This window comes from Heloderma suspectum, chromosome 5, assembly GCF_057233095.1.
Source record: "Heloderma suspectum isolate Gila_16-S chromosome 5, 16-S_ref, whole genome shotgun sequence".
Classification (NCBI taxonomy): Eukaryota; Metazoa; Chordata; class Lepidosauria; order Squamata; family Helodermatidae; genus Heloderma; species Heloderma suspectum.
Window position 1 is genome coordinate 190,442,775 of NC_139462.1, and position 15,102 is coordinate 190,457,876.

The window sequence follows — 15,102 nt, forward strand, 5'->3', positions numbered from 1 at the left end:
CCCCTCACACTCTGCAGTCCTTGATAGAGCAAAAGAAAAGAAAAAAAAAGCCATTGTCAAACCTGAACCCTTTAGTGTTATATGGGGACACGTTTCAGGAAGGTGGGAAAGAGAAGAGGTATCCTTTCTTCCCTCTGAAGACTTCCTTGTGAGCCCTCACTATCAGGCTCCTGTTCCAAGATAGCTGCAACCTAAATAGAAGCACTCAATTTAAGAGGTCAGGTATACACTGCAACAAATATCCAAAGATATTGCTGCTCCTTAATTTACATTCTACAAGTGCTTATTTTCTGAGCTCTCTAGAAATATGTGCTTCTTGTTTCTGCATAATAATGCTGAAGTCTACATACAGTTTGTAATTGTTTGGACAGTCATTTCAGCTTTTAAACTTCATACATGTACATAAGAGTAAATATTTAGTCAGTTATACATGATACATTTCAGATTCATACAGTTAGTTTAGATTTGATAAAAGTAATGCATATTTCAATTTCTCCCCAAATGTTGTTTTAGAGAAAGTGGTTTCCCATGGCTTTAGGGTGGCTTTCCAGAAACTTCTATTATTTTACTACCAGTATGATATATTTTGCATGACATGACAACCCACCGCAGCTTAACTTACTGTTGTGCTGGGTGCTCGTGGGCACCATTTCTGCATGGCACCTGGCTTGTCATGGCTTATTGTGTCATGAGAACCCAAGCGGCAGGAGTTGTTTGAGGATTACACATCCCTCAAATAGCCCATGGCTTGTTTTAGGGTTGAGGGTTGGCTAACCCTCAAATAACCCCTTCCGCCTGGGTTCACACAATACAACAAGCCACATGATCCGACAGCACCTGTGGGTAAATTAAGCCACAGAGTGCTGGCATGTGGTGTGAACCAGGTCATTCTGTTCTCTTAATTTTTTATCTCTTTTGTATCTATGGATGAGGAGCAACAGTGGTAATGTCTATATTTAGCTGCAATCCCACATGTATCCAATATATATCCAATGATAAAAGGTTTAAGTTGCTGTACCCCAAATACCACCACCATATCTTTTGCACACTGGCAAATCAGAACAGCACTCAGGAGTTTGCAAAAAAAATTACAAGGGAAGGTTTAAGTTGCTGTACCCCAAATACCACCACCATATCTTTTGCACACTGGCAAATCAGAACAGCACTCAGGAGTTTGCAAAAAAAATTACAAGGGAATGATGGGGAAATTCCACCACCACCACACAATCGCATGACATTGCTAAATCCTGGCGCTTTAGGAGTAGCTTCTCACTAGAGCTGAACCTCAGCAGTCTAGCACTACAGTGCAATTGCCCTAAAGTGCTGCTAAGGTTTTGAACTAAGCAAGTAGAAAGAATGAGCTGGATACTTTTCACAACCTTGGAAGAGTGATTAACATTGGAGGAAAAGTTCTTACACACTTAAGCACTCTGGACTGGGAAAAGTCCCTAAGCATTCTGGATGGGGGGGGGGATAAATTAAGGTAACAATACCATAAATGTTTTAGCCTGATCAAGCCCCCATTTCTCTTCCCCTTATCGCTCTCGGCACTCTCCACCTCCCGAAGAGTAATGACCATGGTTAGTCCTCAGTTTTTAAAAACATTTTGCAAACAAGATATTTTTCTGTCTACCTGTGACGCACTCCTCCCACCCACCAGTACATAGAAACCACTACCTTGCCTGCAAGTGCCCCTTCTGCTGCCCAGCACAGTAGGTCAACAGAAGACATCAACACTATGTAGTAACCAAAAATTCAAGTTTTCATTGGGATCAGAATCATCACCACCAAGCAGAAACTCATGTGTAGTGTGGGTAAATATGAGCTACAACTTTAAGTGAACTAGGCACTGCAGCATGTACAAATGCACACACATAGACACACTCCCCTATGACAGAAGATTACAACAGCTGGGCTTATCTGGCTTGGAAAAAAGGAGGGTAAGGGAAGACATGACAGAGGTCTACAAAATTATGCATGGTATGGAGAATGTGGATATTGTTGTCGCTCTCTCAAAATACTAGAACCCAGGGTCATCCTATGAAGCTGACTGGTGGGAGATTCAGGAGAGATAAAAGTACTTCTTTGCACAGTGCATACTTGAACTATGGAATTCACTACCACAGGATGTAGTGATGGCCACCAATTTGGATGGCTTTGAAAGGGAGTTGAACGAGTTCCTGGAGGAGGAGGCTATCAATGGCTACTAATCTTGATGGCTATGTTCTTCCTCCAGTACCAGAGGCAGTGAGCCTGTGTACACCAGTTGCTGTGGAACATGGGCGGGTGCTGTTGTGCTCACGCCCTGCTTGTGGGTTCCTCGTTGACAGCTGGTTGGCCACTGTGTGAACAGAATCCTGGACTAGATGGATCTTTGGTCTCATCCAGCATGGCCCTTCTTCTTATGCTAACCTCACAGTATACAAAGCACAGAAAGAACACATGCATGCAATTACTAAAAATTATCTTGGTGCATATTTGGGTATGGCAGCTTTTAGGAAAATCTGGATCCAAAGTGGTAGTCACCTCACTGCGACAATGAAAGGAATTAAATGCACCAAGTTAAAGGCGCATTAAGCCATGTATGAATGCAAGTTATTTTACCTGACGATTTTCTCTGACAAACTAGTATCCTAATTCAGCTAAACACTTTTGGACATTTTTATCCAAGATAATTTAGGACTGGGATCTCCAACATGGTGCCCATGGGAACTTCCCTTGGTGCCCACCAGCCTCCCCGCCCTTCTGGATTTTTATTTCTTAAGATTTTTTTTTTTAAACTGGAAAGCTAGTATGCTATAAAACAAAGTGCTGCCCTCCAGCACCATCTTTATTTGGGTTCAAAAGATTGGCTTTGTGTCTGGGTGCTCAGACCCCACCTCTGCCTTGCCCTTGGGTTCTTGGACAAGTTACTTTTCTTTTAGTCTTATCAGTCTCCTTTCTGGGAAATGGGTGTATTGTGATTGGCCATGCCCACCATGGTAACCATTTTATAAATAGACAACTCCCCCATGGCAGCCATTTTATGAGAGAGACCATGTGGCAAGTGTGTGTACATTTGATGAGGAATGCATGGAACACTTTCACAAGCAAGTGCTCTACCCACAGCCATCATACCTGTTTCAAACAGCACCACAGATTATCATAAAATGTCTTCCCAAATAAGGTTTTTGTATCTGTCTAGAAATAGGAAGAGAGGGAGCTAATCAGACTTCCCTGAAGAGGATTCTGTAACTGCAGCATCAACTCCAAGATGGCCCTGTTCCTGGTACCTATCAATCCAGTATCTATTAAAACAAAGCCTTTAATGACCATTTAACGACTTAGGCAGGTTCATATGAATGAAGGCAGTGCTTCAGATAACTTTTGATAGCCTAAGCTAGCCTTCTCCAACCTGGTGCCCTCCAGATGTTTGGGGCTACAACTCCCATCAGTTCCAGCCACCACAGCTAAGTCATGTGTGCTGGGAATTGTAGTCCAAAACATCCTGAGGGAACCAGGTTGGATAAGGCTGGCCTAGGCCCAGGTTAATACCAGGGCTTTAAATGAAATTGGAATATGCCTTTTTTTTATAACTGCTGATCCCATGCCATATCAAACATTGCTTTGAAGTTGAGAATTTCAAGAACAGCTTATCACATGGAGTTGAGCTGGGGTTGGTATCTGAAAAACCAAGGTCTAACCCGCTCTCCCCTGGGGCTTACCAAACAAGTTTCACAGTTCCTTATATCTGGTCAGAATGATTTAAGCTCAGGAATAAAATGAATTTTATCCCATTACTAAAGCCTTGTAATCTGTCATTCACCTGGGGCAAACAGAAATTATTCCTGTCCAACCCCCTCTTTTCACACAATACACACACACACACAGCCACACATGCAAGCTCCATAGCACTTCACTCTATTAGTGCACATTATAGCTGCGCATGTGTCCTCTCTTATAGCCTTTTTATTCCCCTCCCCAAGTGCAGGGTTCTCTAGACCTGGACACAGACTAACAAACTTTGTGGCCTGATTAGCTAGACTAGAAAGGACCTCTGTTTAAAACCAAACAATTCTGAACAAGTGAGATCTCAATAGTGCATGGTCACAGCTGCAGTCATTAAAAATATTTCAGCAAAAGTATTTAGAGTTCTACAAAAGACAGCTGTTGAAATAGTCCTGAGTTCCTCATACACCACATTTATCTACACACAGTCTACTTAACAAAAAGTTCATACATCATCATGTACGAAGTTTCAAAGCACCAGTACACCGAGCATACCGACAGGAGCTCCTGACAGTATTCTAATTTTAGCCAGGGAGGTGTGTATATGTATGTGTGTATATGTGTGCGCACGTAGAGAAAGAGAGCAAGCGTGCATGTGTGTGTATATGCGTGCATGCATATGTGTGCATACATACACCAGGAAGAAACCAAACATGGGAACTGAGAATTTCAGGTGTCAGTTTTCACTCATGATTTATGAAATGGCTCAACTGCCTTTCACCTTAAAGAAAACAAGTAGGTTAACTGTATTGTGGGTTAGTAGCCAGTGAAGCCCAAGACGGAGCATAAAGAGCTGGGGTGGAAGAAATCTTAGGCCTCAGAGAATATATTCAAAGACTACTGAACATATTAGTCAAAACATTTGTAAGAGTAACTTCCTTACCAAAGCCCATTAGAGGACTGTAAGAAACTGATAACATCTTCAAGACAGATGACAGGCAGAACACCCCCTCCCCCAAATTATATGCAAATCATTCTACATTTTAAAAGTTACCATCCATGCTGAAATTATAGTGATTTTGTTTTGTTATTAGGAAACCTCCAGGCATACTTTTAGGAATTATGCATTCATGGAAGTAATTTTATAGACTTTTTTAATTGAGAACATTTTTATATTAATTTGAAAAGGCTAGATTTGAGTTTAACAATGAAAATGCCTTGCAATTATATAGTTCACATCTATCTGAATTACAAATAAACTGCACTATCTTAGAAGCAACTTGCATTTCTCACAATTTAAAAGCTACAACTTTTATTTGGTCACCTAGCGTATTAATGCAGTGATATTCAAATAACCAAGTGCTGTTCTATACAACATTTTGCGCTGGGTTAACTCACATGTATATTATTCATTTATCACAAAGTCAAGGTACCCCATATAATATAAGTTGTATTACACATGCTTTTATCTTCAAAGATAGAGCAAAAAAGTAAGCTAAGTGTCAGGAATGGAAAGGAGACATCAAAACTGCATGACATCAGATAGTCTGTAATATTCAAAATATACAATATGCAATGACTATTACTTTTTAAATGTAGGTGGCTGAAACTCAAATATGTAGGGAGAGAAAATATTTTATAAAAAACTGTCTTACAAATTTAAAATGTACAGCTTGCCTGGCCTGATGGTATTTGAAATCAGAATTAATATTGGTTTTAAAACAAACATTTTAGAGCACTTAAAGATGCAAGAGGGAAAAGGACACCCAGAGGAAGCTGTTTTCATTCATGCAGTAATGATGTCAACGTCTGCAGTGGCAGCTGCCTGACCTATACAGGCTTCCAACCCAGAGCAGTTTTGCGGATTTCTTTTAAGAACCACTGGCAGCTCCCTTATTACCAAAGAACATAAATCTGAGCATTCTCACTGAAAAAGCTACATTGTGAAAACATGGTAGACATACCCAAAATTTAAGGAAAACAATTTCTGTTTCAAGATGTCCCCAATACAAACTAAATAATGCAACTCACTTATGCAGCTAAAGTCATGCACTGCAGTATAAACAATAATGCAAAGAGGAAGCAGAGTTACATATTTTAAGTGTGACTTTAACAAACACCTTCTGAAGTACCACGTATGAAGCATATTTATTAATATGGCATGCTCTTAACAGAGGTTAAAATCAGCACAAAGTTGTATAATTATCAGAATTAGCGGTAGAAGCCAGATTTATTGTCTCCTAGTACATTAAACGTTTTCACAAAGCAACTCTAGGTTCCCTACAGATAATACAGGTTGCTGTTCCAATTTTACTACATTAGTCAAAGGTGTACCGACTTAGAAGAGATCAAACCAGGAATGTGGGATTGGTCATGCTCAGTGAAAACTGATCCACAAGGGAGATTTTGCAGACTTTAGTTTTAACATTTGTATTTTACTTTTTAAGCTTGTAGATGTAAGAATACTCATTTGTTGTCTAAACAGAATAAAACTACAGGAATGGATAAGTGCATGGTGAGTATATGGACATTTACTTCCATCCATTCAGGACCTACTTTCTGAGAAACTAGTGTGAGAAAGGAGGGGGATCATTTCATCATGGTACATATGGGTAACAGTTCCTGACAGCCAATTCATAGTTACATATTATACTCTCATAACTCCATCAAGTTGTGGATGCTGCTACTATGGCTTAAGGCAGGCTCAACAAATTCAGTGAAGTAATTCAGTTCTAATTTAGAGGTCTGAATATTTGAAAGAAAGGTAATTCACCTCTTTTTAGAGAGTTACAACACAATCCTATACATGTGTACTCAGAAGTAAGTCCCACAATTCAATGGACCTTACTCCCAGGTAAACATGCATAGGATTGCAGTCTAAGTATTTTTAAAGTTTTTTGAGGAAAGACAAGTTACATACTAATATAATAGTCTTTTATCCTAAATACACCTTCCATGTAAGTACAAGTTTTGTTATCAGTTTTTCATTTACAGGTTTTGTTTTTACAAGCAAATGTTTTTGCTAGTTTGACTAGAATTGCATAGAAGTGTCTTGAGTCCATTAAGCTTAAGAAAGCTAAAATTTTCTGGACCCAAGAACATGGATTAAGCACCATTTTTACACAAGATTTGATTTAGACAGTTAAGACAATTTCCATAAGAATTTTTTTAATCAATCAAAATCACAGCCTGTTGCATAACTTACACACAATCTGGAATGCAAAAAAGAAATTTAACATTCACATTTTCCTGTAAACATTTTTCAGCTCAATATACTAACAGTATTCTAGAGGATTGAATGGTTTAGTACGATCCAAATAACTGTATCTACACAACTAATTGCAAGGATTTAAGGCAGGAATGTTCCAACGTGGTGCTTTCAATACTAAATCAAGAGGGTTATTTGATTTGCTGCTGAAATGAAACACAGACTTGGCATGATTAAAGAAGCAGAAGTGTTGAAAGATGCAGGATACCCGATAGCTATAGCAAGATAAGTAGCGTATTTAGTATGATTCATTCAACTGCTGAAGTAAAGAAGGGGGAGTGGACAGCTAAAATGGCCACAGCTACTTTAAAGAACTCAAAAGATATTAATTTGTTTCAAAGTTTTCAGGATATGTTTTGGTTCAAATTTGCAACTGATCCGGAGTTTGTGATGCTTCCTGGTATTACATTACATTCTTTCACAAGAATACTACAGAATGTGTGTGCATGCTGTTAGCTCCCAGAATTCAGCCCTTAAGATTTAGCTATGTGAAGGGGTTGCATTTAAGGACAAGGGATTTTTAAGGCTTTTTGGACTGTAGACAGGATCCCAGACCCTAATACTGTTTGTGCATGATAGGTTTGGGAAATGTTGCAAGCAGTTGTACTGGTGTCAGATCCTATTGCAAATGTGTTTGTGTTAATAATGTTCTTGTTTAAGCCAGTTTTTGTATCCCTTCCTGATGTGAAGGTAAAAAGGTCCAGGCATCCTTTTATACAGATAATACTATTCTGTCTTTGCTATTTATGGGGAAGTATCTTATAGTCCAAATGATAATTAATATGAAACAATCAGACATTAGCCCAACCTTTACAGTCACTGAAACATACAAACAATTTCCATACAAGGCATGAATGCAGCACGATGCGATGGGGCTGAAACTCACTGTTACAATCCTTTTTTAAAAAAGGATGTTTTATTAAAGGATAGACTTCACTAAACCAAGACTCCTGCTCCAGGACAAAAGCCAATGCAACCAAATGTATGTTGCATTTTGAGTTACATTATTTTACATTAACAACATGCGCAGATTCTATACTGTGTTTGGGGTCAGTCTAAATTATCTTCCAGGGGTCCTCAGTGCCTCTGATTACAAAAGGATTCAGAATCCCCCCCCCCAAAATGTGGTTTGTTTGTTTGTTTTTAAACTGTGGCAACTCTTGAGTTGTAACCTTTTGTTCTACTAGGCCAGCTGTCTCCAACCTGATGCCCTCCAGATGTTTTGAACTAAAACTCCCAACATTCCTGACCATTACCCACGCTGGCTGGGGTTGATGGAAGCCAAAATCTGAAATATTTGGAGAGCATCAGGTTGGGGTAGGCTGTACTAGGCCAAGGGGAAGGGGCAAATGGGGCCTGTGTGTATAGCAGGAAGTCAGGCTGTGCTGGGAGTGGATTTAAGGAGGACAGAGCTGGTTTTGGCTCTCTTCATGAAACCTACGACACTACAGCTTCCCCTAGACAGCTGTGGGGGAGCAGGGATCTGTTGGAGTGGTAATGCTGTGGACCCTCATCTTAAGCTCAATGTGAATAAACTTTAAATGACAGAAACACTAGCGACCTCTTTCTCAGGAAACAGAACTCTAAGTGCTAGAACTCCTGAAAGGTCTCACAGCTCATTCGTGGTGGTGCACGAGTATAACACTGGTGCTAGAAGTAGGATAGTGTTTCCTAGAAGAGGAACTGTGAGCCAAGGTGTGCCTGTACAAGAATAGAGAGCGAAACAGCAACACTCCTGGAGCAGATGAAACTGAAGTTCCAGTAGGCCTTGAGGCAATAGAACCAGCAGCACACAGAGGCCTCACAGAAGCAAATGGAGGCCTTGAAGTAACAGAAGCACAAGTATTCCTTGTGTCAAGACTGACTTTGCAGGGTTGGACTCTGGAACAACTGAGAGATTTACAAAGAGACGACTCTGATGTCAACACTGTGAGCTGATGGAAAATTAATTCTTCAATCTGCCCCTCAGGAAATCCTATCTCCATTCAACACTACTGTGAAGGCTTTCTGGTCTCAATGGGAGAGTTTAGAGCTTAGGGATGACACTGTACAGTCATGCATTGTACAGATGAGGGACAGAGCCCACTGGAGCTGGATACAGATGGCAGCTGATTTTGTCAAAAAAGCTAAAGCAGGAAGTAATTATGTTATGCCATGATGCTAAAACAACTGGACGTTTTGGCACAGCAAAAACCTTTGCCCAAGTAAGAGATAACTTCTATTGATGAAGTACAGGCAAAATGTGGAGAATAAGTACACAAAGTGTGAGGCCTGTGTACCAATCTCTCCCCCCCCCCGCCCCCCAAAAAGGATAGGGGAGGTCCCACTGTAGTGGTATCTTGAAGGTACACCAAATGGAATATGCAGCAGTTGATCTCCTTGGGCCCCTACCAGAGAAGATATTGGCAACTGCTACATACTGGTTGTCATGGATTATTTCACGTGGTAGACAAAGGTTTATGTCATAAAAAAACCAGGAAGTGTGACAATGGCAAAGGCCTCGGTGGACAATTTCTTCTTAAAATTTGGGATGCCAAGGGAATTACATTCTGATTAAGGGAGAAACTTTGAGTCCAAGGTGTTCCAAAAATGTATCAAATTCTTGGAATCCACCAAACATGGACTACTCCCTTCCATCTCCAGTCTGATGGCATGGTGGAAAGCTTCAACTACACCCCAGGTGGGCAGTTGGCAACTTTGGTGCAGCAGTTTCAAAGGGATTGGGACGAGCATATCCAACTCCTCCTGATGGCATATAAAACTACAGTTAATGAGAGTACTCAATGTACCCCAGCCCTTCTTATGTTTCAGCATGAACTGAGGACCTCCACCATCCCCTTTATGGCACTCCAGATGGTGAGCAAAGTAATACAGACCTCTTGAACTATATGGAAGAATTACAGCCTAAACTAGAGAAGGTGCACTGATTTGCAAGAGAAAACCTAAGATTCCCTCAGATAAGATGAAACAGTTGTATGATGTGAGATCATATGGGGAGACCTTTGCAAGGGGTGATCTGATGTCCGTTTACAACCCTAAGTGGGAAAAGGGCAGGACAGGAGCCCTAAACTAGGTAAGTCTTGGGAAGAGCCTTATGTGGTACTAAGGAAAATAAATGAAGGGGTGTACCAGATCCAGCTGGGACCCAGGCACAAGCTCAAATTTATTAATAAGGACCACCTAAGGAGGTATCAAAGGGATAAAATATGTGGCAGGCTCCAGCAACTGTCAGTGGGGAAAGGGCTGGGGTCTGATTCTGAAAGCCTAGAAATGGACCCATTGCCTTTACATGAGCCAGGTGGCTCCACAACTGCAGCTGCTGAAAACAGCTGCACAATGTGTTTCCAGACCTCAAAGAAACAGAAGAACACCTCATAGACTAGATCTTCAAGTGTACATACAGACTGAACTCCTTCTTTGTTTTGAGCATTTGTGATGGTACTGGGATTTTTTTTTTACTGGTTTTTGTTGGATGTATCCTCTTTAGATTTTTGCCAGAATGTTCTTCCATGTTTTACTTAACCCTGTGCATTTGTGTTTTACTGAAGAAGTTATTTTGGTTGGCCTATTTGTTTATTTTTAGTGGTCTGGAGTCCAGACCTCTTCTGAGGGGAAAATAATAGTGTTGTGTGTTTGGGGTCAGTATAAATTACCTTCCAGGTGTCCTTTACAACTCAGTGCCCCTAATTACAAAGAGATTCAGGAACCCTCCACCCCACAAAAAAACCTCTGTAACTCTTTGAGTTGGTAACCTTTTGTTCTACTAGGCCAAGGGGAGGGGGGGAGTGAGGACTGCATGTATAGCAGGAAGTCAGGCTGTGCTGGGAGTGGATTGAAGAAAGAGGAGAGAGCTGATTTTGGCTCTCTGTATGAAACCCTATGCCACCTATTCCCAAGACAGCTGAGCGGGAGCAGGGATCTGTTGGAGTGGTAATGCTGTAGCCCCACATCTTAAGCAAAATGTGAATAAACCTTATGAGGGAAACCCCACAAGTCTCAAGTGACCTCCTCAGGAAACTGAGTGCTGCACCCCCTGAAACTTCTCGGGGGGGGGGGGGGGATGGGCGTAGCAATGCTCTCAATTAGTACTAAGGATCAAAGCCCTTATTTTACCCACAGACATAGGTTGCAAGGTAGATTGATTTTATCACCCGTTACTATTTGTCACCCTGGACTAGGAATACTATTACAGCGCGGATGAAGGGTAAGTAATCAACATTGAAGTGATCCAGGCAGGCATCTTGTTTCAGGCTAGAGCTTAAGAAAGGCCTTTAGACTTGACATTTGCGGGGGGGGGGAGGAGTAAGGGCTTGCTCATGTCCTTTCCTTATCAACTTGGGCTGCAGCCGTATGTACACTTACCAGAGAGTAAGGCCCACTGAACACAGTGGAACGTACTTCTGAGTAAATATTCACAGAAATGAGCTGTTGAGGTGGCAGAAGGGGGTGGGCGTGTGTGATATAATTTAAGCCCAATATTTTCACGAAGTGAACCGTGTTTTGGAGGTGGGTTCTTTCCTCCTCGGTGTTGACAAGGTCTGGGGAGACTCTGTATGCGGGCGCGCGGGGGGGGGGGGTTACGGATCAGTCCCGTGTGTGCCTTTACCTCTATATATGGGCGAACTGGGGCTCCTTCGCTCAGGTGAGATGCTTCTCCGCCTGCCGTTGTTGGTGCTGCTCTCGGGCGAGCGCCTCTGCCTCGCCTTCACCCTCCCCGGCTCCGCCGCACCGCCTGCTCCTGGCGGGGTGGCGGCGGCAGCAGCGGCCGCCGCCAGGGCCAACGGCGGGGTAGAGCTCGGCGGGGACGGGCTGCCGCCGCTGCCGCCCCCTCCTCCACCTCCGCGAGGACCCCCTGGGCCGGTGTTACTCCCCACCGAGGCTGAGGCGGCCGGCGAGCGCGTCGGGCTGTGCTGGTTGCCCCTCAGGAGCTGGTAAGGGACGGTGGCGCGGATCGGCTGGAGCAGCCGGCTAGTCCCAGCGCCGCCACTGGGGGCGCCGCCGCCGCCACTGCTGCCGCCGCCGCTGCCGTTTCCTCCGCTACCGCTGCCGGCCCCGTTACTACCGGCCGAAGCTCCGGCGCTGCCGCTGGTGGGGGACCCGGCGGCGCCGCGGCGCATCCTCTGCGGGGGCTGGTGGTGAGGGGGGGTCTGCGAGGAGGAGCTGGACATGGCGTCGGCTCGACGGCGAGAGAAACAACGGAGGCTTCCCTCAGGCGCTCCGCACACGAACACGCCCCCTGCAACAGAGGACAGGACGGGGCCGCGCCAGGCGAGCTCCAGACCGTTCCGCGCGGCGCTTATCGCTGGGCTGTGGCCATGGCTGCCGGCCTCGGCAGCTCAGCCCCTCGCGGCTCACATCGTCCATACGACGTCGGCGGGCACCGAGGAGGCGTGCCGGGCGGGGGGAGTGTCGGATGCTACGGCTCGCGCTCCTGCCTGACCGCGAGCTCGGGGCCGCGACCGCACCTGCAGCTCCGCCACCTACCCTGCTGCTCCACCGCCCTCCTTCCGAATGGCACTCTGCGGGCTCCACCGCCCCGTCTGTGGCGGGCAAGGGGCGTCAGGACGTGCGCCCATTGGGCACCCTGCCTCCGTTGGCTCGAGCCTGGTTGGCCATAGTCATAGGAAGGACAGCCCATCTAACCAATCATCGGCCTGCACTTCACCTGGAGGAGGAGGAGAAGGGGGAAAGAAGGAAGGGGTGGTGGTTTTGAGCTGCTTTGTGCAGTGGGGGCGGGGGGGGGGTATGTGGATATGTGTAAGTTATCCTTTTAGGACGGGTGACCCGTTTACCTAAAGATCAAGCGAATGTTATTGGGAACACGTAACGAGGGATCGCTCTGATAATTCTGCTCCCCCCCCCCGCTCTTTGATTTCAATTTGCATACTTTTGAAACTGGCAATTTTTAAGAAAATAAAAATTGGAGCCTGCCAATTTTTAAGAACTTTCGTTGGTGGTGGTGTTTGTAGAGGCATCACTTGAATTTGGAACAGAAGCTGCTTCTGTCAAAAATAAAGTTCCGTAATTTGTCCCAAAATGAGCACACTGTGTGTGAGTGTAGTGCAGTACAATATCCATTCATCGAACAGATCTTTCATAAAGATATATTCCACTTTGCTTAGCTGTCCAGAGCTCCCTCCACCACCCTTGTCCAAGCCCTCCCTCTGTGAAAAATTTATTTCATGAAGATCAGAGATGTATTTCTATATTTCTATGTGGTGAAATGTGTTGTATTGCTATTTGAAATTATAATTATTTCTAATTTTCCATCTATGCATATAAATTAACACATGCAAATTGATGCCCTTTACTGTCCTCTTTTTTGGTGATGCACAACTGGCCACCTTAATGGGAGGAGACTGGCTGATGTAGAAGTCCCATGAGGGTGTCCCCTAAAGTTTTGAGCTGTCCCTAGCAGGTAGCATCTCAGATGAGGCATTCCCCCATCTCTCTCACAGGAGGGAAAGAATGAGCCAACTAAAATAGTGCCTGCTGCTGCAACACATATAGGCACCATGTAAAAATAATTCATTATTTATATATTGTATTTATAGCTCTATCACATGGGCTCAGAAAGGCTTACAACAGTTTCCCCTAGATGTACTTTGAAGTACGTCCCACTGTGTTGGGGTTATTTCCACTTAAGTGTGCATAGGACCGCAAGCTAAAACTCATAGTATTCATCAACTTACATTTTCCTTGACCTGTTGACAACCATAATATTTCTCTTTGTAAGCCTAAATAGGTTCATAGAATAGTAGGGTTGGAAGGGGCCTAAAAGGCCAACGAGTCCAACCCCCAATTGTGTGAATGAATTGGTTCATTTTAAATCACATTATTCTGGCTGTTTAGGACACCCCTTGTAGCAGATTGTTTGTCAAGACTTACTCTGATGGCAAAGGCTTATGCTGATATGCTGATAGCCAGATTGTCCATGGGTTATCAAGGTGAGCCTCTGGCCAGAAGAGATGGTTAAAGCTGGAACTGAATTACTTCAGAAGGCAGAAGGAGGCATAGTTCAATGCTGGGCTAGAACTCTTCTCCTTGATGTCCAGGAAGTTTTTGTATGGAGGAACATTCAATCATGCAATCCCCCCACCTTGCAAGTACACCTCATCTACTCAGCTGGCCAAGAGGGAGCTAGTATCAGTCCAAATTTTGCTATGCCTGGACCCTTTCAGTTAGAAGAAGGTACATAGCAGCCTTCCCCAACCTGGTGCCCTCCAGATGTTGTGTACTTCATCTCTCATCAGCCTAGCCAGCATGGCCAGTGGTCAGGGATACTGAGAAATGTCTACATCTGGAGGGCACCAGGTTGAGGAAAGCCTGCTTTTGTCTGGTATGTAGTCATGGCTTATGACACAAGACAAGACAAAGAGTCAGGGAGGGCAGCTTTCTGTCTAAAACAGCTGCTTTACCTTGACTGGACTTGTAGCTGGACTTATGCCCTCCTTCTGGATGTGCTTCTCTCCCACCATCCAATCACACAAACCCTATTGCTAACTTAGTTACCAACATCCAGCTACATTGCCACCAGTATCTTGCTCTTCCCAATTACCACTAATGGCTGAAATCTATTGTGAGGCCATCTGAAGAATGAGTTCTGGTTAACACCTGTATGGGTGGAAACACTGGAGGTGGCATGGGCACAGGATTTGGCTCTACAACAGACTTGCGCAACCTGGTGCCCTCCAGATGTTTTGGACTTCAATTCCCTTCAGACCAAGCCAACATGGCCAATGTTCAGGAATGCTGGAAGTTGTAGTCCAAAACATCTGGAGGGGACTAGGTTGGGGAAGTCTGCTGTACAATATCCCTCATGTCCCAGAAACTGACATCAGAGCACAAGTGGAAACCAGCACCCATGGTATAGCCAAGCTAGTTTCGGAATAGAGGAAACCTGCCCCATATATTCAGTTGAGCCAAGGGCTAACCAGAACTTTGATAAGAGGCAGACTCCTTCACTAGTTAGAAGATGCCCGTGGCCCAACTCCATAGTTACTTCCAGGTAAATGTCCTTAGGATCTACATGATTAGGATCTAGCTGCCTCTCTGGCTGGACTGGGGCCAAAGAGCAAAGTAGGACCCACCTTATCCAAATCATAGTTTTCTAAAATGAAAGAGGG

The 15,102-nt window shown here is 43.9% G+C and overlaps 1 protein-coding gene across 4 annotated transcripts in view; it reads right to left on the minus strand.

Moving 5' to 3' along the window:
- Positions 1-12,489, minus strand: part of GLCCI1 (glucocorticoid induced 1) — a 56,909-nt gene extending 44,420 nt beyond the window's left edge. For 3 of the 4 annotated variants that reach the window (XM_084858737.1, XM_084858736.1, XM_084858738.1), the window contains exon 1: positions 11,583-12,489. In XM_084858737.1, coding sequence (XP_084714863.1) covers positions 11,583-12,144 — 562 coding nt within the window. In that variant the 5' untranslated portion in view covers positions 12,145-12,489. The remainder of the gene's footprint in view (positions 1-11,582) is intronic. The other variant, XM_084858739.1, reaches the window with a different exon arrangement.
- Positions 12,490-15,102: the final 2,613 nt, after the last annotated feature.